The sequence below is a fragment of the Pleurodeles waltl genome, chromosome 4_2, assembly GCF_031143425.1.
Source record: "Pleurodeles waltl isolate 20211129_DDA chromosome 4_2, aPleWal1.hap1.20221129, whole genome shotgun sequence".
Lineage (NCBI taxonomy): Eukaryota > Metazoa > Chordata > Amphibia > Caudata > Salamandridae > Pleurodeles > Pleurodeles waltl.
In genome coordinates, this window is record NC_090443.1 from 291,046,855 (window position 1) to 291,068,379 (window position 21,525).

A 21,525-nucleotide genomic window follows, 5' to 3' on the forward strand; every position below is an offset into this window, starting at 1 on the left:
GTGGAACTGGCTTAGTCTTCCCCCCACTGGTGTTGTGTGAAGGGGTTGTGTGACCTGTGAGTCACTGTTTATTTTGAGGGGTTTTGGGACCCTGAAACTTTCCCCGGTTTCTTGGGATTGGCCCCCTCTGTATTGGCCTCGAAAGCCACCCCTTTGATATTGTCCCTGGTAGGTAGGTGGTCTTGTTTGTGAGGTGCTGGCTTCTGTGGCTTGACCTCGAAACCCTCCTCTGAAAGTTGTTTTGCGAAATGTGCCAAATGTGCCTCTGCCCTGCGGGGAATAGAGTGCGCCCATGGCTTTGGCTGTGTCAGTGTCCTCCTTTAATTTTTTAATTGCAGTGTCCACTTCTGGGCCAAACAATTGCTGTTCATTGAACGGCATATTGAGCACTGCCTGTTGTATCTCAGGTTTGAAGCCAGATGTGCGCAGCCATGCGTGCCTCCTTATTGTCACAGCAGTATTTATTGTTCTTGCAGCTGTATCTGCTGCATCCATAGAAGAACGTATTTGGTTGCTGGAGATATTTTGCCCCTCTTCAACCACTTGTTTCGCTAATTTCTGGAATTCATTGGGGAGGTGCTCGATGAGATGCTGCATCTCGTCCCAATGGGCCCTGTCGTATCGTGCTAGGAGTGCTTGCGAGTTGGCGATGCGCCACTGATTTGCAGCTTGTGCTGCAACCCTTTTCCCAGCTGCATCAAACTTGCGGCTCTCCTTGTCCGGAGGTGGTGCGTCGCCTGATGTCTGCGAGTTGGCTCTTTTACGAGCTGCTCCTACGACTACTGAATCTGGTGTCAGTTGTGATGTAATAAAAGCAGGGTCTGTGGGCGGTGCCTTGTATTTTTTCTCCACCCTTGGAGTTATTGCTCTGCTTTTAACAGGCTCCTTGAAAATCTGTTTAGCGTGCCTTAGCATTCCCGGGAGCATGGGAAGGCTTTGATAATGGCTGTGGGTGGAGGACAGGGTGTTAAAGAGGAAGTCATCCTCAATAGGCTCCGAATGTAGAGATACATTATGAAATTCGGCTGCCCTAGCTACCACCTGTGCATATGCTGTACTGTCCTCAGGTGGTGAGGGTTTAGTTGGGTACGACTCTGGACTATTGTCCGATACTGGAGCATCATAGAGGTCCCATGCTGCCTGATCATCCTGGCTCATGGTGGTATGAGCTGGTGATTGTGGTGGAGTCTGTGCCGGTGATACATGAGTTGACTGTGGTGGAGAGGGTGGTGGAGTTACCCTCTTCACCACCTTTGCTTGTGGTGGCTTGTCTTATTGCTGGAAGTCAAGTTTCCTTTTCCTTCTGATTGGGGGAAGAGTGCTGATTTTCCCTGTACCCCTTTGGATAAAGATCCGCTTTTGCGTGTGATCTACTTCTGTAGTTTGTAATTCCTCCTCAAATCTGTGTCTTTTTAGTTGGGAGGACAGTGATTGTTCCTCTGAGTAGGAACTGGTTTTTGGTTCGGTTGCCGGGTGTTTTGGCACCGAAACCGTGTCTTTAGTTGTTTTCGGCTCCGACAAGATCTTTCTCTTTTTCGGTGTCTTGGCCTCTCGGTGCCTACCATCTTCGGTGCCGAGCAGCTTCGGTGCCGCTGTCTCTGTGTCGAGTAGCTTCGGTGCCGCTATCTCGGTGTCGAGCCTTTTCTGCACCACTCTCTCGGTCCCGAGAGTGTTGCGTGCCTGTGTCTCGACCTGAGTCGGACGACTTCGGCACCAGCTCGCCCTATTTCGGTGCCGATGGACGGTCACCTACTTTATGGGTTATGCCATGGCCTGTTGGCAGTGGCGTCCCCTGGGCTTTGTCTGTTTTCTCGTGTGATCTTTCTTTCGACGTCTTACTCACGGTTGGTTGCTCGTCGACGTCGAATTCTTCGGAATCCGATTCGCGGATGGAGAAAGTTTCTTCTTCTTCCTCCTCCTCAAACCCTTGTTGTCCTGTCGGCGTGGAAGCCATCTGTAACCTCCTGGCTCTTCGGTCCCTGAGCGTTTTTCTCGACCGAAACGCACGACAGGCCTCACACGACTCTTCCTTGTGCTCGGGGGACAGGCACAAGTTACAGACCAAATGTTGGTCTGTATAAGGATATTTACTGTGGGATTTAGGACAGAATCGGAACGGGGTCCGTTCCATCAGTGTCGATGTTGCACGCGGTCGGGCCGACCAGGCCCAGACGGGGGATCAAAAATACCCCGAAGGGTTACCGGAGCTCTTTAAGGCTCAGTGTCGATTTGCCCAAACTATCCCGATACCGAACAAAACAATACCGACAAATTTTCCGTTTATTCTGACTAACTTTCCGACCCGAAACACGGAGCGAAAAGGAACACATCCGAACCCGATGGCAGAAAAAAACCAATCTAAGATGGAGTCGACGCCCATGCGCAATGGAACCGAAGTGGGAGGAGTCCCTCGGTCTCGTGACTCGAAAAGACTTCTTCGAAGAAAAACAACTTGTAACACTCCGACCCAACACCAGACGGCGGACTATGCACAGCATGTGTATCTGCAGCTACACATGCCACCGAACACACCTTACCATAGTCACCATCATCAGGTTGTTTGTTTTCTTTTTGTTTACTCATACCTTGCATATGTTCCTTCCCTCTTTGAAAAATCACCTCATTGGCAAAGTTCACAAGTGAACCCAGATAATCTTTCACGCTCCAAAAATACTCCTTCAGGTAAGTAACCATTTCATTTTGTAGTGAATCTTTTCTGGGTTCATATGGAGAGTGGCCTGGGACGAGAAAGTAGGGTTGCTTTAGCATAACGTGTGCACTTGACAATCCAGCTGGCCATTACTGCCTCAGAAATGGCATGGCCTTTATGAGCTGTAAAAAAGCTATATTAGTTGTTGCACCTTACTTAATGATTTGGTCCGGTCTTTGTAATACATGAGCACGTTCAACCTCAAGTGTGTGGAGTGCTCTTTCCGCTACAGAGTCTGGGAGCTCAATTGTTTGATTAAAGAGGAATGAGGAAACCACCTTAAGAAAGAATTTAGGAGTGGTTCTAAGGGTGCCTACAGCGTGAAGGCCTGCAATTCCCCGATACGCCCAAGAGATGTGATTGCTGTGAGGAAAGCAACTTTCACCAAAGGAACTGCAAAGGACATGAATGTAGTGGCTCAAAGGGTGGCCCAATAGGCCCGATGAGGACAAAATTGAGATCCCAGATTGAGACAGGAAGCTCCCTGGGTGGAATCACATGTTTAAGGCCCTCCATGAAAGCTAGAATTAGAGGTTTTGAAGAGGAAAGTCTGTTCCTGTTCTGCACGTGTGCAGCAATGACAGCTAAGTGTAGCCTGACTGATGTGAAGACTAACCACTACTTTTGTAAATGTAAGAGGTAACAAAAAATGTCTTGTGCCATAGGAATGAGTGGATTAATGGGTTTTGTAATATAGTCGTGGACAAAACGGTTCCACTTAGCAGCATAACAGATGTAAATAGTGGGCCTAAGGGCTTCAGTAAGTACATCCACACACACTTGCAGTAAATCAAGGTAACCAAACTCTAAGCCCATAGGAGTCAAATCGCCAGGTTGCGGTGTCGGACTTTACCGCAATTTTGAGTGAGAAAGTCGGGCCGCTGGTTAGCTTCTTGTGAAGGATAAAGGATATTTTAGGAAACACTGAGAACTAAATGGTTACCTACCAGCAGGATTGGTTCTGCAGCTTGAAGAATTTTCTGGATTTACATACTGTGCATAAATCTGCCATCTAGCAGTTGGGTGTGAAATAGTCTCCTTGTAGTCTTTCTTTTTTTCTGTGGGTGTTGACCATTTGGGCTTAAATTCCTTCTTGAGTGACTTCAAACTTATGCCTTTGAAACCCTTTGACGCAGTCAAGATCTTCATATTCTTTTCTTGCCTTTTGATGTGATAAAATACTAGCTTCCTTCATGTTTATTAATGTTCTCTCTGTCAGTCTGTAACTGCACCTTTACTAGTGGAGGTGGGAGGGTCGCATGTGAATCCAGAAGATGCCTTGAGGTGCAAAAATACTCCTACTATAAATAACCATTTTGTTTTGCAGTGTGAATCTTTTCTGGATTCACATGCTGTGCTGTGCATTGATTATAAAGTGGTATTTCTTCCTGTGGGCAGGCTGGTTCTTTTAAGAGTGTAAAAAAAATAAAAAATAAAAATAAAAAATAAAAATGTTTCAGCACTCTTTGTGCCATTTCTGCCTCCTTATTGATGTAGATGGCCACACAGTGTTTTGTAAAGGTGAGTGCCAATGACCATGTGGCAGCTGTACAAATACCTTCTAGCACAACGTTACCTAGGAAGGCGAGTGTTGCTCCCTTCATCCTGGTTAGGTGTGCCTGTGTTTTTTCAGTAAAGGTTGCTCCCGTTGCCCTATGACAATATTGTATTGTCTGCACTATCCATCTCACAATTGTTCCTTTGATGACAGGGGAGCTGCTTCGAGCGTGCACGCAAGACACAAAGAACTGTTCTGGTTTCCTGGCGGGTTTGGTTCTTTCTACATAGCACATTATTGCCTTTGGGAAGTCCATTATGTGCAGGTCCTTCTCTGCTTACATTTTAGGTTGTTGAAAAAAGGCTTGTAAGTGGCTGGTTGGTTTAACGTGCAATTTTGGTACAACCTTTGGTATGTACATTGGGTTTGACTTCATTACCACCTAGTCCTTATGTATTCAATGATATGGTTCTTGAGTGGTGAGTACTTGTGTTTCAAGGACTCTTCTTAGTGTGGTGATAGTGATGGGAAGTGCAGTCATGGGAAGTAGGTCATGAATGTAAAGACAGGGGCATCCTTTGCCTAGTCTCCGTTTCCCTGCTTTGTTGAACCAATGTACAAATCTCTTCCACTTGTTGCTATAGCATTTCCTTGTTGTGGTCGCCTTGCATCTTTCAGAATCTCCATTGTTCTCCTTGGCAAACTGAGGTGACCAATCTATACATCCTCAGAAGCAATGCTGCCAAACTGAGTGTGTTTGGCTACGGGTGCCCTATGTACCCCCCACCTGCATCTTCAGCAGGTCTAAGTGTGTTGGGTGTGTGATGTACTGTCAAGGTGATATGTTCATGAGGTCTAAGAACCATGTCTGGTGAGCACACTGTGTGGCTCTCAGCATTAGGCTGAAACACTCCTACCTGCACTTTTTGATTACCTTTGGTATCATAGGAACTGATGGAAAGGGGGTAAGCAAATCTTCTTGACCACCTTATAAGCAGGGCATTCCACAGTGACTCTCGATGGTAGAACCAAGATGTTAAGCTTTGGCATTTTGCCTTCTTGTGTTGCGAATAGGTCTATTTGTGGTGTCACCCATAATTGTGAGATCTGCATCAGTACTTCTTGTTTTAGCTCCCACTAGTGTGTGGTGCTTGCTTTTCTGCTTAGCCTGTCTGCTTCTGTTTTTTGTTTTGTCTGTAGATGTAAGCTAGCTATTAGTGATATTCTGTTCTTTATCACCCATCTTCAAATCTCCTGGGCCAAGGTCAATAACAGGTAAGACCTTGTTTGTTCAGGTAGTACACTGATGTGTTGTCCACTTGAACTAGAATTTACTTCCCTGTTAGATGTTTCTAGATCACCTTTAGTGCTAAGACCTTCTTCAGTTCCAGCACACGTGTTGCACTGCTTTCTTGGGGTTCCAAAGAACTCCGATTGTCCACATGAGCGCCCTATCCTATGTGGGATACATCTGTTGTGACGGTCACTAATGGAGTTGGTGGTTTGAATTTTCCCCCACTGAGATTCTGTAGGTTCCATCATTGCATTTCTCTATGAACCATGTCCGCAACTACTAGATCATCCCAACTCCTGGTGGCTTGTGACCATTGTTGTTGGACTTTATTCCAGTATTGGTCTCATGTGTAGTCTTGTGTGTGGCACTAGGGGGATGAAGGAGGCTATCATGCCCACTGTCGTCTTCACTGTCAGACGTTGCAACTTGCGATAGAGGAAACTATGCTCCATGATCGCTTTGACTCTTGTCCACTGGTATCACCTTCTTTGGTCAGCGAGTTCAGGGTAGCACCTTCGGGACGTTTTTTCGTATCTGGGTTCTGTTATGATTTTTCATAATTGAGGGAGAAACTGGGTGCTCGTCTTCGCTTTCACTAGCCATCTGCCCAAGTATGGATAGATGTGTATTCTCTTTTGTCTGAGAAATGCTGTGACCACAGCTAAGCATTTTGTGAACACTTATTTAGCTACTATACAGAATGGTAGGACCTTGAATTGGTAGTGTCTTGTCCACCACAAACCTGAGGAACTGTTTGCGTGGTCTGTTCATTGGTATGCGTAGATAGGTGTCTGAGATCTATGGCTGCCATGTGGTCTCCTTTTCCTGTCAGCAGTAGGACTTCTTGCAATGCTGTCATTTTGAATATTTGTACTTCTATGAACTTGTTTATTGTCCTTAGGTCACATTTGGTTTTAATGTCTTGTCTGGTTTTGGTAGTAGGGGGTAGTTTGAGTACACAACTTTGAGTCTTTGTTTTGGGTAGTTCTATTAAGTCTTCAAATTCCTGTTGTAGTTGTTGTTTGTCTTCCTTTACTATTTTCCTTTTTGGTGGTATTGCCGAGGGTAAATTTGTAACTCTACACAATGGCCATATCTTATAATATTTAGTATCTGTTTGTCTGAGGTGATCTTTTGGCATTCCTTCAGGAATCCTCGGATTCTTCTTCCTATTGTTGACGTGTAGGAGAGTGTTCTGGAAGCAGTCGCTTGCATGGTTCCCCCCCCTTCCCATTCTGCGCCTCCAAAACGGCTGCCTGGTCCTTGTGCTGCACTGCCATTGTGGTGGCCTCACCCTGTTGGTAACTGAAGGGTGCATGAGCAGTGTGTGGATATATAGCTCCTCTTGAGGCTGTTCCCCTTCCTATAGGTCATGACTCCTCAGAATGTTCCTTTACACTAGAGGGCTCCCATGGCCTTGCAGTTTCATTGTCTTTTTTCATGTGCTGCTGCACCTAGCAGATCTTAATCAAGTATTAGTGATTCTCTTGGCCTTGTGTAGCACCGCATTTGCTTTCTTAGTGATATTCTGGAAGGTGTTCCATGAGCTCCTTCATCTCATCGCACTGTTGATGGGTGTACCTATTAAGCAGGACATTTGAGTTGGATCTTTGCCACTGCATTGCTGCTGACCTCTCCATTTTTATCCCAACCATGTGTAATCTCTTGCTTTCCTGGTTAGGTAGCGTCCCTGTAGAAATAGGGGTATCTGCTCTCGTGTGCTGTCGCCAAAATAAGGGCATTAGCTGGCACATTCCCCCTGATGTAGGGTGGGTTCTTCTAGGAGAATGAAAATGTCACTTACCCAGTGTACATCTGTTCGTGGCATCAGTCGCTGAGATTCACATGGTATGCATGAGCTCGCCATCTGGTGTTGGGTCGGAGTGTTACAAGTTGTTTTTCTTCGAAGAAGTGTTTTCGAGTCACGGGACCGAGTGACTCCACCTTCTGTGCTCATTGCGCATGGGCGTCGACTCCATCTTCGATTGTTTTCCCCGCAGAGGGTGAGGTAGGAGTTGTACTATAGTAATAGTGCCCGCGCAATGAAAAATGTAAGTATGTACCTATTAAAGGATTAAGTAATATATACAAATGTACAAAATTGAAGGTAACTTCTGAACTGCTACAGGCTTCCGGGGAGGTGGGTGGGTCCATGTGAATCTCAGCGACTGATGCCACGAACAGATGTACACTGGGTAAGTGACATTTTCAGTTCGATGGCATCTGTCGCTGTAGATACACATGGTATGCATAGACTAGTAAGCAGTTAGTTCCCCATAAGCGGTGGTTTAGCCTGTAGGAGTAGAAGTTGTCTGAAATAGAGTTCTTAATACAGCTTGACCTACTGTAGCTTGTTGTGCGGATAGCACATCTATACAGTAGTGTTTGGTGAATGTGTGAGGCGTAGACCAAGTGGCTGCCTTACATATTTCCTGCATTGGGATGTTTCCTAAAAAGGCCATTGAAGCACCTTTTTTCCTTGTTGAATGTGCCCTGGGAGTAATGGGCAGTTGTCTTTTTGCTTTAAGGTAGCAGATTTGGATGCATTTAACTATCCATCTGGCTATACCTTGTTTTGATATTGGGTTACCTGCATGAGGTTTTTGGAATGCAATAAATAGCTGTTTAGTTTTTCTGATGTTCTTTGTTCTGTCAATGTAGTACATTAATGCTCTTTTGACATCTAATGTATGTAGTGCTCTTTCAGCCACAGAATCTGGCTGTGGGAAAAATACTGGTAGTTCTACCGTTTGATTTAGATGGAATGGTGAAATAACTTTTGGTAAAAATTTTGGATTAGGTCGTAGGACGACCTTATTTTTATGTATTTGTATAAAAGGCTCTTGTGTTGTGAACGCTTGAATTTCACTTACTCTTCTTAGAGATGTAATGGCGATGAGAAAGGCAACTTTCCAGGTTAGGAATTGTATTCCGCAAGAGTGCATGGGTTCGAAAGGTGGGCCCATGAGTCTTGTTAGAACCACGTTTAGGTTCCATGAAGGAACAGGTGGTGTTCTTGGTGGTATAATTCTTTTAAGCCCTTCTATAAATGCTTTGATAACTGGTATCCTATACAAGGAAGTTGAATAGGTAGTTTGCAGGTATGCAGATATTGCTGCAAGGTGTATTTTAATAGAAGAGAAGGCTAGCTTTGCTTTTTGTAAATGGAGCAAGTAATTTACTATATGTTTTGGAGTTGCATCTAGCGGTTGTATCTGATTATGATGGCAGTACCAAACAAATCTTTTCCACTTACTTGCGTAGCAGTGTCTAGTGGATGGCCTTCTGGCCTGCTTTATGACTTCCATACACTCTTGGCTAAGTTGTAAGTGTCCGAATTCTAGGATTTCAGGAGCCAGATTGCTAGATTCAGCGATGCTGGGTCCGGGTGTCTGATCTGTTGGTTGTGTTGCGTTAACAGATCTGGTTTGTTGGGCAGTTTGATGTGTGGTACTACAGACAGATCTAGCAGTGTTGTGTACCAGGGTTGTCTTGCCCACGTTGGTGCTATTAAAATGAGTTTGAGTTTGTTTTGACTCAATTTGTTTACTAGGTAAGGAAGGAGAGGGAGAGGAGGAAAAGCGTAAGCAAATATTCCTGACCAGTTCATCCATAGGGCATTGCCTTGGGATTGCTTGTGTGGGTATCTGGACGCGAAGTTTTGGCATTTTGCGTTCTCTTTTGTTGCAAATAAGTCTATTTGTGGTGTTCCCCAGAGTGTGAAGTAGGTGTACAGAATCTGTGGGTGGATTTCCCATTCGTGGACTTGCTGGTGATCTCGAGAGAGATTGTCTGCCAGCTGATTCTGGATCCCCGGAATAAACTGTGCTATTAGACCAATCTGATGGTGGATTGCCCACTTCCATATTTTTTGAGCTAACAAGCTTAACTGCGTTGAATGTGTTCCTCCTTGTTTGTTTAGATAATACATCGTTGTCATGTTGTCTGTTTTGACAAGGATGTATTTGTGGGTTATGATTGGTTGGAAAGCTTTTAGTGCTTGAAAAACTGCTAATAATTCTAGATGATTTATATGCAGTTTTGTTTGATGTATGTTCCATTGTCCTCTTATGTTGTGTTGATTGAGATGTGCTCCCCACCCTGTCATGGAAGCATCTGTTGTTATTACGTACTCTGGCACTGGGTCTTGGAAAGGCCGCCCTATGTTTAAATTTATACTGTTCCACCATAGAAGCGAGAGGTAAGTTTGGCGGTCTAGCAACACCAGATCTAGAAGGTGACCCTGTGCTTGAGACCACTGTGAGGCTAGGCACTGTTGTAAGGGCCTCATGTGCAGTCTTGCGTTTGGGACAATGGCTATGCATGAGGACATCATGCCTAGGAGCTGTAGTATTGTTCTTGCTTGTATTGTTTGGTTTGGAGACATGTGTTGAATGACCCTGTTGAAATTGTGGATCCTTTGTGGAGTTGGCGTTGCTACTCCTTTTGTCGTGTCTATTATGGCTCCTAGATATTGCTGTACTTTGCTTGGCAGAATGTTTGATTTTGCAAAGTTGACGGTGAACCCTAGTTTGTAGAGGGTTTGTATGACTTGATTTGTGTGGTTTGAGCATTGTGTGAGCGAACTGGTTTTGATTAGCCAGTCGTCTAGATACGGGAACACATGTATTTGCTGCCTTCTGATGTGTGCAGCGACTACTGCTAGGCATTTTGTGAATACTCTTGGAGCGGTTGTTAAACCAAAAGGCAATACTTTGAATTGGTAATGTATTCCTTTGAATACAAACCTTAGATATTTCCTGTGTGATTGATGTATTGGTATATGGAAATATGCGTCCTTGAGGTCTAGGGTTGTCATGTAGTCGTGTTTTTTGAGCAATGGTAACACTTCTTGTAGTGTGACCATGTGAAAGTGGTCTGATTTGATGAATGTGTTTACTACTCTGAGGTCTAGAATTGGTCTCAGTGTTTCGTCCTTTTTTGGTATCAAGAAGTACAGTGAATAAACTCCTGTGTTTATTTGTGTGCTTGGTACTAATTCTATTGCATTTTTTTGCAGTAGTGCTTGAACTTCTATCTCTAGAAGCTGTGAATGGTATTTTGTTAAATTTTGTGATTTTGGTGGTATGTCTGGAGGGAATTGCAGGAATTCTATGCAATAACCATGCTGGATAATTGCTAGGACCCATGTGTCTGTAGTTATTTTGTCCCATTCTTCGTAATATTGACGTATCCTCCCCCCCACTGGTGTTGTGTGGGAGGGGTGTGTGACATGTGAGTCACTGCTTGTTGGTAGTGGTTTTGGGGCTTTGAAATCTTCCCCTATTCCTAGGGAATTGCCCCCCTCTATACTGGCCCCGAAAACCTCCCCTGTACTGTCCCTGGTAGGTGGGCGGTGCGGACTGTGAGGTGCTAGCTTGTGTGGCCTGACCCCGAAACCCTCCTCTAAAAGGTGTTTTGCGGAAGGTGTTATAAGATCCTCTGCTCTGCGGGGAGTAGAGTGCGCCCATGGCCTTGGCAGTGTCAGTGTCCTTCTTGAGCTTTTCTATAGCTGTGTCGACCTCCGGACCGAACAGAAGTTTCTCGTTTACTGGCATGTTAAGCACTGCCTGTTGAATTTCTGGCTTGAATCCAGACGTTCTGAGCCATGCGTGCCTACGGATGGTAACCGACGTATTAATGGTTCTTGCGGCCGTGTCTGCTGCATCCATGGAGGAGCGTATTTGATTGTTGGAAATGTTTTGACCCTCCTCAACAACCTGTTTTGCTCTTTTTTGCAGATCTTTTGGGAGATGTTCAATGAGATGCTGCATCTCATCCCAGTGGGCTCTGTCGTATCGCGCTAGCAGCGCTTGTGAATTTGCGATGCGCCACTGGTTTGCTGCTTGGACAGCAACCCTCTTCCCGGCTGCATCGAACTTCCTACTTTCTTTATCTGGGGGAGGTGCATCCCCAGAAGTGTGTGAGTTTGCCCGTTTTCTGGCAGCCCCTACCACCACAGAGTCTGGTGGCAGCTGAGAGGTGATGAAGACAGGGTCCGTAGGAGGCGCCTTATACTTTTTGTCCACCCTAGGCGTCACTGCCCTACTTTTAACTGGCTCCTTGAAAATGTCCTTTGCATGGCGTAGCATGCCTGGGAGCATCGGCAGGCTTTGGTAGGAGCTGTGGGTTGAGGAGAGGGTGTTAAATAAAAAATCATCCTCTACTTGTTCCGAGTGTAGTTCCACATTATGGAATAGAGCTGCTCTAGCCACCACTTGCGAGTAGGCTGTGCTGTCTTCCGGTGGTGATGGCCTAGTTGGGTATGTGTCTGGGCTGTTATCAGACACTGGTGCGTCGTACAAGTCCCACGCATCCTGATCTTGGTCGTCGTGGCTCATGGCGGTGTGAGCTGGCGAATGTGACGGGGTGTAAGTTGGCGAAGCCGGAGTTACAGGTGGAGGCGAGGGAGGAGGTGTTACCTTTTGTGTTGTTTGTTGCTGAGGAGTAAACTGAAGCGTTCTCTTTCGTTTGACAGGTGGGAGGGTACTGATCTTCCCAGTACCCTGCTGAATAAAGATACGCTTTTGCGTGTGATCCACGTCAGTGGATTGCAGCTCTTGTTCAAATCTATGTTTCTTCATTTGAGAAGACATAGAATGCTCTTCGGTATAGGAGCCAGAAACAGGGTCTGATGTCGCTTTTTTCGGCTCCGAAAGCCCTGTCGATTGTTTTTTCGGCTCCGAGGTAACCTTCCTCTTTTTCTGTGCCGAAAATTCTTGGCCTCTATGGTCTTCGGCGCCACTGTCTCGGCGTCGATCGGTGTCGACACCGAACTCTCGGTGTCGATGCTTCTGTTTAGCACTCTCTCGGTCCCGAGGAGGCTGCGTGCCGGTGTCTCGACCGAAGTCGGACGATCTCGACACTGAATGGGCCTTTTTCGGTGCCGATTGTTGGTCACCGAGAATTTGGGTGGAGCCATGGCCGGTTGGCAGTGGCGTCCCCTGGGCCTTCTTTCCTTTTTTAAGGTTTGATCTCGACGTCTTACTCACAGTTCTTGTAGAGTGTAGCTCGTCGGAGTCTGAATCCTGGATGGAAAAGGATTCCTCCTGTTCCTCTTCTGTCTCGAACTGTGGACGCTCTTTTGGCGTGGACGCCATCTGGAGTCTTCTCGCTCGACGGTCGCGCAGAGTTTTTCGGGACCGGAACGCCCGACAGGCCTCACAGGATTCTTCGCTGTGCTCGGGTGACAGGCACAGATTACAGACCGAGTGTAGGTCCGTATAAGGATATTTGTTGTGGCATTCGGGGCAGAATCGAAACGGGGTCCGATCCATCGGCGTTGTCCTCCACGCGGTCGGGCCGACTAGGCCCCGACGGGGTGCCGAAATCTACCCCGAAGGGCACCGAGGCGCTTCGATGTTGAACGCGTCGTCGTATGTGTCTATCTCTAACCGGATCGCAACGATACCGTCGAAAATCTTCCGTCTTCAGCTAACTTTCCGTTCCGAAACTCGGAGCGACAGGAACACGTCCGAACCCGATGGCGGAAAGAAAACAATCGAAGATGGAGTCGACGCCCATGCGCAATGAGCACAGAAGGTGGAGTCACTCGGTCCCGTGACTCGAAAACACTTCTTCGAAGAAAAACAACTTGTAACACTCCGACCCAACACCAGATGGCGAGCTCATGCATACCATGTGTATCTACAGCGACAGATGCCATCGAACACAGTATTTCTTTTCCACCCTTGGTGTTATGGCTTTGAATGCAGAGGTTTCTTTGAACGACTCTTTGCCCTGGTCCAGCATACTGGGAAGCACTGGGAGGACTTTATCCCTCTTCTGTTTGAGTAACAGTAGCATGCCTCTGACTGCTCCTCTTCTAGTTAAAATCCATAAGCACCTGCAGCTCTCTTGATGACTGTACATTATGCAGTGATGTCATCCGGTGGCGGAGGTTTGGATGGATAGGTTTCTACCACTTCGTCTGGCGACTCTGCACAGATGTACGGCCACTCACACTGGCTTTCCCATTTGCAAGAGTTCTAATTGCCGACCTTTCTCTGACTTTAAGAAGTCCTCTTTTATTACTTCTTGGGGTTCTGGAGTGATGGGGTTTTCCAGCTCCTCTGGTGCTCCTGCTTGTGTTTTTTTTTTTTTTTAAAGAGGAATTATGTATCCCTGGAGAGTCTCATCGAATTGTCTTCTTTCTGATTAGGGCACAGAGTTTTACTTACAGATACTTTCTTGTATGCTCTACCTCAAGCAACTTTTTTTTCGAGTGTCGAGCTCAACAGCTTCTTCCATGTGATTCAACGCTGATGTTGAAAAACTCTTCGGTGTCAAAGTAGAGTGCTTCGCTGCTGTAGCTGGCGAACCTTCGCTGTCAAGCAGCTTTTTAGGACCCTGTCTTCACGGCCGGCAGCAAACTGCTTTGTGCCTACGTTCCCTCCCTTGCTTTTGATCCTCTTTCAAGGACAAAACCAGTTTTGAGGGTTTGCCTCAAGCGGCGTCCCTTGCTTTGGACCAGTGTGGCTTCTTGGGCCTGACTGTGCCATCTGGCACCGAGGATTTCAACAGTACTGCCAGCCTTATTGAGTCCAAAACTTTCAGCTTGGTTGTGTCACAATCCTGAGGGTTTCCCTTCAGTCTAGGCTCCTTCCTCAGTGCCGTCTTGGGCCCCATACCAACAGGTAATTTGATTACCTCCTTAAGGCCTGGTTCCTCTACTTGGGCCTCCTCTGCCGTTTCCAGGATTTTGTCCTGGTCGCTAGATATTCCGCAAACCTTTAAGGAATCTTGCTTTCTCTGTAGTGTTGCCATGGTGTACTGTTCCCACCGTTGTTTCTGCCTTGCCCTGATCGTCTTGGTTAAGAATTCTTGGGGGGATAACAATAAACTAAAAAAAGACAAAGGAGAGACTACAAGGAGACAAATCAGGACAATCTCTCGGTGGAAGAATAATGCACAGTATGTTACTCCAGAAAAGACTGCTGTGAAATAATGGTTGTCTGGCCGAGGCTGAAGCCACGAGGGTGAGTGATGTGTGCCTCAGCGGAGATGCGAAAAAGCTTCTGCAAATATCCCAGATCAGGTCATCCACAGAGCATTGCTCATGGACGGAGGTGGTTAAATTTGGCAGCAAAGGGTGGCGTTACCATTGGTGGACCTGTTGCTTCATCCTGCTGAACAGGTATGCAAAGTTGTTGTTTACTCCTGAAGATACTCTACCAGTGGATGAATTTAACTACGATGGATGGCCCAATGCCATATCTGTTACACTAGGACCGATAAGTGAGGTATGCGGGTGACCCTTTGCTTCTGCAGATAATACAGGGGAGTCATGATTGTCTGCACGCACAATAACTACCTCGCCTTGAATTTGCAGACGTAGGCTTTAAAAGCTAATTGAACAGCTAACAGTTCCAAATGGTTGTTGTGGAGACAATGTAGATGATGCAACCACAGACCCTGGACTGTCATGTCATTTAGATGAGCTCCGCATGCCAGCTAGAAATGAGCCTGTGGTGACTGTCATCTGTAGAACTTGGTCTGCAAAGGGCCAACTCTGCAACAGATTGTTGCTGTTCCATCACTACAATGAGTGATGGCCCTTACCAACACTAAATCCTCCACCTGACCCTCCATTTGAGACCACTGGCTTGAGGCACTCCTGAAGTTGGTGCATATGAAATCTGGCATGGGGCACCACGGCAATGAATGAAGCCATAATTTCTAGAAGACGCATAAATGTGCGAACTGGAAGTGGCTTGAGAGGCTGACAAAGAGGCAGAAACTTGGAAGAATTGCACCCTCTGTGGATTGGGGTAAACCTTGCCTATGACTGAGTTGAGGATTGCCCGAATAAGCTGGATTTGGATTAGCTCCAAGTGATATTTTATCACTATCTGTGAACTCTAGGCTGTGCATGAAGGAAACTACAGCCTGGGAGTGAGCTAGGCATTCCTGTCGGTTTTCCCTTGTAGGAAGTGGCCTGGTGTGTGGTGGGTACCTAAAGTACTTAAACCTTATACCAGGTCCAGGTATCCCCTATTAGTGTACTGTAGGCAGTGTCTAGAAGCAAGGCTTTCTGGAGATAGCTGTGGATGAGCAGCCAAGGCTTATCTAGGAGACATGCAAAGCTCATGCAATACCACTGTAGTCACATAGCACTTCTACATATAAAAGAAAGCATTCAGTTGTACAAAAAGAAAGGTACTTTATTTTTGGAACAAACCACCACAAAATACTTGAAGGGCAACCCACCAATAGGAGGTAAGTAATACACTAAATGTATACACTAGTTATCAGAACAGCCATAGAAAAGGTTAGAAAACAGTGCAAATAGCAATAAACAATAGTGACCCTAGGGGGAGCCCAATTCATACTAAAAAATGGAATGCGAACAAGGCACCCCCACCTAGGTAAGTACCAGAAAACCACAAAGGTAAGTAATATAGTACCTCCCTAGCAACCAGGAATGCAAGAGTAAATCAATGAATTTTCCACCAAACCACCCAAAAGAAGGAAAAGAAAAAGAAGACATCCAGAGAAGACTGCAAGAAAACTAGCAGTGGATTCCTGAAGAAAGAAGGCCTGTGGAGAGAGAGGACCAAGTCCAAGAGTCACAGTGGAGTCCAAGAGGAGTAGGCGCTACTACCCACCCAGCTGTAGTGCAGGATTTGGTCGAAGGTGGTGAAGAACAGGTCAGCACTGCAGCCCTGGAGCCGGAGAAGAGTTCCTGATGGATACAGATGGTGTCCCACACTGGAAGGAAGATTGCAGATGGGTGTCGGTGCAGAAATTCCACCATCAAGCCTTTGCAAAAGCAAACTCACGGTCAGTAGAAAAGTGGTGCTGCCAGGCACCAGCAAGGCCCTAGGAGGACTCAACCCAGGAGGGGAGACACAAGGGACCCTCAGCGTCGCAGAGAGTCCATAGGAGCAGAGGCAGCACCCACAGGTGACCCATAGGACGGGGACACAAGAGTTGCAGAAAAAGCCCACGCACCACTACAAAAGAGGATCCCACATCGCCAGAGAACCACACTGGAGGCTGTGCTTTGAAGGATGGAGTGATGGGGGCTGGAGCTACACGTCACCTGAAGATCCCTTGGAGGAAATGCAAACAAGCCTTGGCAGCAGCAAGAGAAGCGGTGCACAGGGTACTGTCCTGCGTGGAACAAGGGCTTACCTCCACAAAAGTTGGACAGCTGGCAGAGAGGACCAACTCAGAACCACCACCCGTGATGCAGGATCCACGCAGCACTCAAGATGTGGGGAGATCCACGCAGCCGGTCTTCGCTTGCTGTAGGTGCTTGCGGTTGCAGGGGAGTGACTCCTTCACTCAGAGAGCGATTCCTTCTTGTGCAGGCTGAAGCGTTGCAGTCTTCAGATGATGCACGGCCGAGGAAATGTTGCAAAGCTGGCAGGAGACGTGGAAACAGTTGCAGAAGAGTCTTATTCGTTCTAGCAGCGTTGTCGGTTCCTGGAGGTCCAATTGCGGTTCCAGTGGCCAGCAGTCTAAGCAGGGGTTGCAGAGGAGTCCTGCTGGAATCTTGCAAGCCGAATATAAGGACCCACCCAAGAGAGACCCTAAATAGCCCTGAAAGAGGGCTTGTTGACTCAGATGCTCCCTGAGTTCCCTGCCAACCTTGGAAACAAGATGGCAGAACCCAGGAACCCTCTGAAGGAGCTCTGGGCACCACCCCTGGTGTGGTGATGGACAGGGAAGTGGTCACTCCCCTTTCCATTGTCCAGGTTCGCGCCAGAGCATGACTGGGGTCCCTGAACTGGTGTGGACTGGTTTATGCACAGAGGGCACTAAATGTGCCCTTCAAAGCAAACCAGTGGCTTTTTGGGGGGAGGGGGGAGGGGGGGGGGGGGGGTCGCGGCGCGGCTACCCCTTCCAAGCCTGTCACACCTATTTCCAAAGGGAGACTGTGTTACCTCCATCTCCCAAAGGAAATCATTTGTTTTGCCTTCCTGGGCTTGATCAGATCAAGCAGCAGGAGGGCAGAAACCTGTCTGCGGGGTGGCAGTAGCTGGGCTTCCTGGAAAACCCAGTAAGACTGGTGGTAGCAATGCTGGGGGTCCTCAAAGAAGCCCCCAGAGTGCATGGAATCATACATCCAATACTTGCAACAGTATTGGGGTATGATTACGACATGTTTGATACCAAACATGCCCAGGTTCGGAGTTACCATTATGTAGCTGGACATATGTCCAGTACACCCGTAAAATGGCGTTACCGCACTCACAAAGTCCAGGAAAATGGATTTGGAGTTTGTGGGGGCACCTCTGCTAGTGCAGGGGTGCCCTCATGCACAGGTACTTGCACCCTGCCCTATGGGTTGAGAGGGCCTACCATAGAGGTGACTTACAGTGACCTGTAGTGAAAAAGGGTGCATGCACCAGTTTCACGCAGACTGCCAGGGCAGGCCTGCAGAACCCTTTGCATGGGCTTCCTATGAGTTGCAGAATAACTGCTGTAGTCCATAGGGACCTCCTAGAACCCCAATGCCCTGGGTACCTAGGTACCATATACTAGGGACTAACATGGGGGGGACCAGTATGCCAATTGTGGGAAGAAAAAGGTACACTTTAGAGGAGAGAGCAAAACTACTGGGGTCCTGGTTAGCAGGATCCTGGTAGACACAGTCAAACACATTGACAACAGGCAGAAAATGGGGGTAACCATGCCAAGAAAGAGGGTACTTTCCTATAGCACTCTTGACCAGTAGGTATCTAGGTAGGAAAAGATGTAAATTCCTCCCCTACTGAGGTGAGCAGTTACTACCACTAAACACTTGAAGACATTTGGAGCGCTGGTGACGCTGAGAGGCAGCACCTTGACCTGGTAGTGCTGACTACTTATCATTACGCAGAGGTAAAGCGGATGAGGTGGTGGACCTAGGATGTGAAAATAGGTCAGCTTGCAGTTTATAACTTTGATATGCTGTAGTAGGGGGGATAACAGCCTGTGGAGTGACCATATGGAATGTTCTGAAAGGATGTATTAGTTGTGAGGGTGGAGGCGGTGGACTGGTCTGAGAGATCCGCCGTATTTGGGAATAAGGAATTATAGGGATTAGACACCTTTGCCCTGGTGCTACTGGGGCACTGGGTCTTTGGATATAAACACCTGCATCTCCTCACGTAGGAATGTGAGATGTTCTGAGGGTGTGGGTGCGAGGAGGAATGCTTGACGAGGTTGAAATGAGCTACAGGCAGTAGCCGTGCTCGATGGTGGCTAAAACTTATCGGTTGACAAGTGTGGTGAGATCGGCGTGGGTTATGTTGGGGGGGGAGTGGGGGAGTCCGTTTTTAAGAAGTACAGGCTCATTTATCTTGCTGCAGCCTTTAGAGCTGTTCCCTCTTAAGGAGTAAAGGAGCCTTGTGTGAAACCACTACTACCCTTAGATTGATAACCCTGTTGCTGCCAATTTTAGGACTGGGTTGGTTCTGGGGAAGTGGCTTTTGAACTGGCTTTTGTCTGCTGCTTCCCAAAGGAACCCCTGCCAGAAGGAATCTGTACAGCACCCACAGCCTTGGCGTTTTCCGTGTCCTCCTTGATCTTTTCAAGTTTGTTGTCAAACGGGGTCCGAACAGGTGCCCCATACCAAACAGCAGGTTAATGAGGTGGTGTTGCACCAGCAGCTTGAAGCCAGAGACGGGGGACCCAGGGGTGGCCACAAAGATTGACTGTGATGTTCACTTCCCTGGCTGCTGTATCCACCATGTCCGGTACAAATCTGATGGTTGCACTATAGACGGCCTTGCCTTCCTCAACTAGCTCCCCCCACCTCTGCCCTTTTACAATACTGGTCAAGGGGATGCTGAAGGAGCCCCTCCCCCGTGGGTTTAATAACAGTGTTGTAAGTTGGGGCATCATCTGGTGGGGAGGCCCTGGCTGGGACATGTCCTATATCAAGATTGCTCTGATGGTCTATGTCATAACCCTCCCAAGGAGCTCCTGAAGTGCCAACGTCAACTGGGACTGCCAGTATAGGAGTATGACGTGAAGCCATAGGAGGTGAGGGTAGAGATGATGGTGAAGGAGGTGATAGTGGAGGTGGGTGCGGTGGAGAAGCAGAGATTTTGTCTTGAGGACTTTTAGCTGGCAAGAGGGGCACAGCAGTATACGATGGCAGGGCTTCCTCGAAGGTAAGCATGTGTTTCTTCAGCAGAGTCCTCTCCAATCCAGAGATCTTGCCAGTGCATAGTGAATGATGATCCTTCTCTGTCGATCATCCAGTTTGTGCTGCAGCACAAGATGAAGATGGGCTGTTCTTTAAAGTGGAGAGTGGAAAGTCTCTGACCCAAAGGTGGTTTTGAAGCCGGTGGTTGATGCTTAGGTGTCAGGGGCAGGTTTGGCTTCGGTGACGAAGCCGGCTGTGTGCGTTTGGCATCGACAGGCATTCTCGGACTCGAGGCTGGCCAAGGCCCTCGGAAGGGTCATTTTTCAGCTTTGAGGCCTTGCTCTGGTGTCGACCAGTGCTCAGGAGTGGTAGCACCCCTGAAGGTGGTGGTGGTGGCGGCGGCTTTGGCTGTCCCTGGAGGGGTGGTGCTCAGTTTCGACGTGCTGGCGTTTCTGCGCTTTGAACATCAACAGTATTCTTGTGAGGTATGGTCTTCAAGGGTGGACCGGAGTCGATTAAGGTCGATGGAGTTTATCAAGGTAGATTGGAGCGTCCTTAGATGCCTCTTCCTCCAGGAAATTCCTCCTCGCTTGAATTGGAGACATTAAAGTCGACAAACGTAGGACTCTGCTAGAGTGCCATAGTGATCAGGTGACTTATCCAGTGCTGCTTCTGGGCCGAGAGGATAAGACTCACCAAAGATATCTGGCATTTCAGAAGAGGATTGGGCTATCCTGCTGTGGACCCATTGTCGGCCTCGATAATGACGCTGAGCAAGTCACTCATTGTGCTCCAGGGGGAGGCAAAGTGTGCAGATGGGGTGGAAGTTGGTCCACATATATTTAGAATGGGACTGTATACATCTTTTGAAGGGCGTCCGATCCATTAGCTCGGGAGCGACTTCATTCTCCCAAGGGTGGACCGGAGCACGCTGTGGCTCAAAAGGGCATCAAATGCTGAAAAAGCCTGGCTGCACGACAATTGATTTAAGGAATGCATTCCGCACCGATGAAAGAAACGCATCAAAGTCTTCCTACATGGGAAGGAAGGCAATGGACTCTGAGGATGTGACAGGAAACAGATTATCGCATGGGCACCGGGAGCATGCTGGATCACGCCCGAACCCGATGGCGGAGAAAAACAATTTAACAATGGAGTCACTGCCTATGCACATAACAATCGAGTTGGTGCCCACACGCTTCGATGATCAGAAGTGGAATCACTAAGACCTTGTGACTCATAAGACTTCTTTGAAGAAAAACAACTTGCTAACCTCCAAGCCCAACACTAGCTGGCAGGAGTATGAAGAGCGCATCTATATACAGCAACTAACGCTACGAACGTATGATTTGCAGCTAGAAACTTCTAGATTCGCACGTCCTCTTTCAAGGATGTCTGTGGAACCCAAGAAAAAGAAAACTAACATGTTGGGCAAGCACAAGGGCATTGTGGGATTACGAGAGATAACCCACAATGCCTCCCCCCCCCCACTACTAGCAAGAAAATTTAACAAAAATGAGCCACTTCCTGACCCAATCATCAGAGAGTGGAATTATGCAGAGCATGTTAATCTAGAAGATATTTCACGTTGCAAAAACAAGACTTGCACTAACTATTTAAAGTCTGCTTTTGAGATCAAGGGCTTTACCCCTTTCAGGAGTCTGGGCTGACAATGGATGCTTTATGACTGGGTGCAAATGTGTACCAGTGGAATAGGTGCAGTCGATGAATGAGGGTTTGCAGAGGATATTCAATGCATCGAGCCAGGTTTGGATGATCATTCACACTGCAAGAAAAATATTAGCTTTACTCACCACTGCGCCGACTGCGCCCACTCCATAGCTTGCAGCTGGTGCCAGGGCATGGTATGGATCAGCAGTGTACACACGGCCATAGCTATAAAAGAAATACAAATATCTTAGTAGTAGTCTTAGCCCCCC

The 21,525-nt window shown here is 47.4% G+C and overlaps 1 protein-coding gene across 12 annotated transcripts in view; it reads right to left on the reverse strand.

Annotated features, from left to right (window-relative positions):
- Positions 1–21,525, reverse strand: part of RBFOX2 (RNA binding fox-1 homolog 2) — a 518,182-nt gene that overhangs the window by 24,574 nt on the left and 472,083 nt on the right. For all 12 annotated transcript variants that reach the window (XM_069231196.1, XM_069231198.1, XM_069231195.1 and 9 more), the window contains one exon: positions 21,400–21,481. In XM_069231196.1, the coding sequence (XP_069087297.1) occupies positions 21,400–21,481 (82 nt within the window). The remainder of the gene's footprint in view (positions 1–21,399; positions 21,482–21,525) is intronic.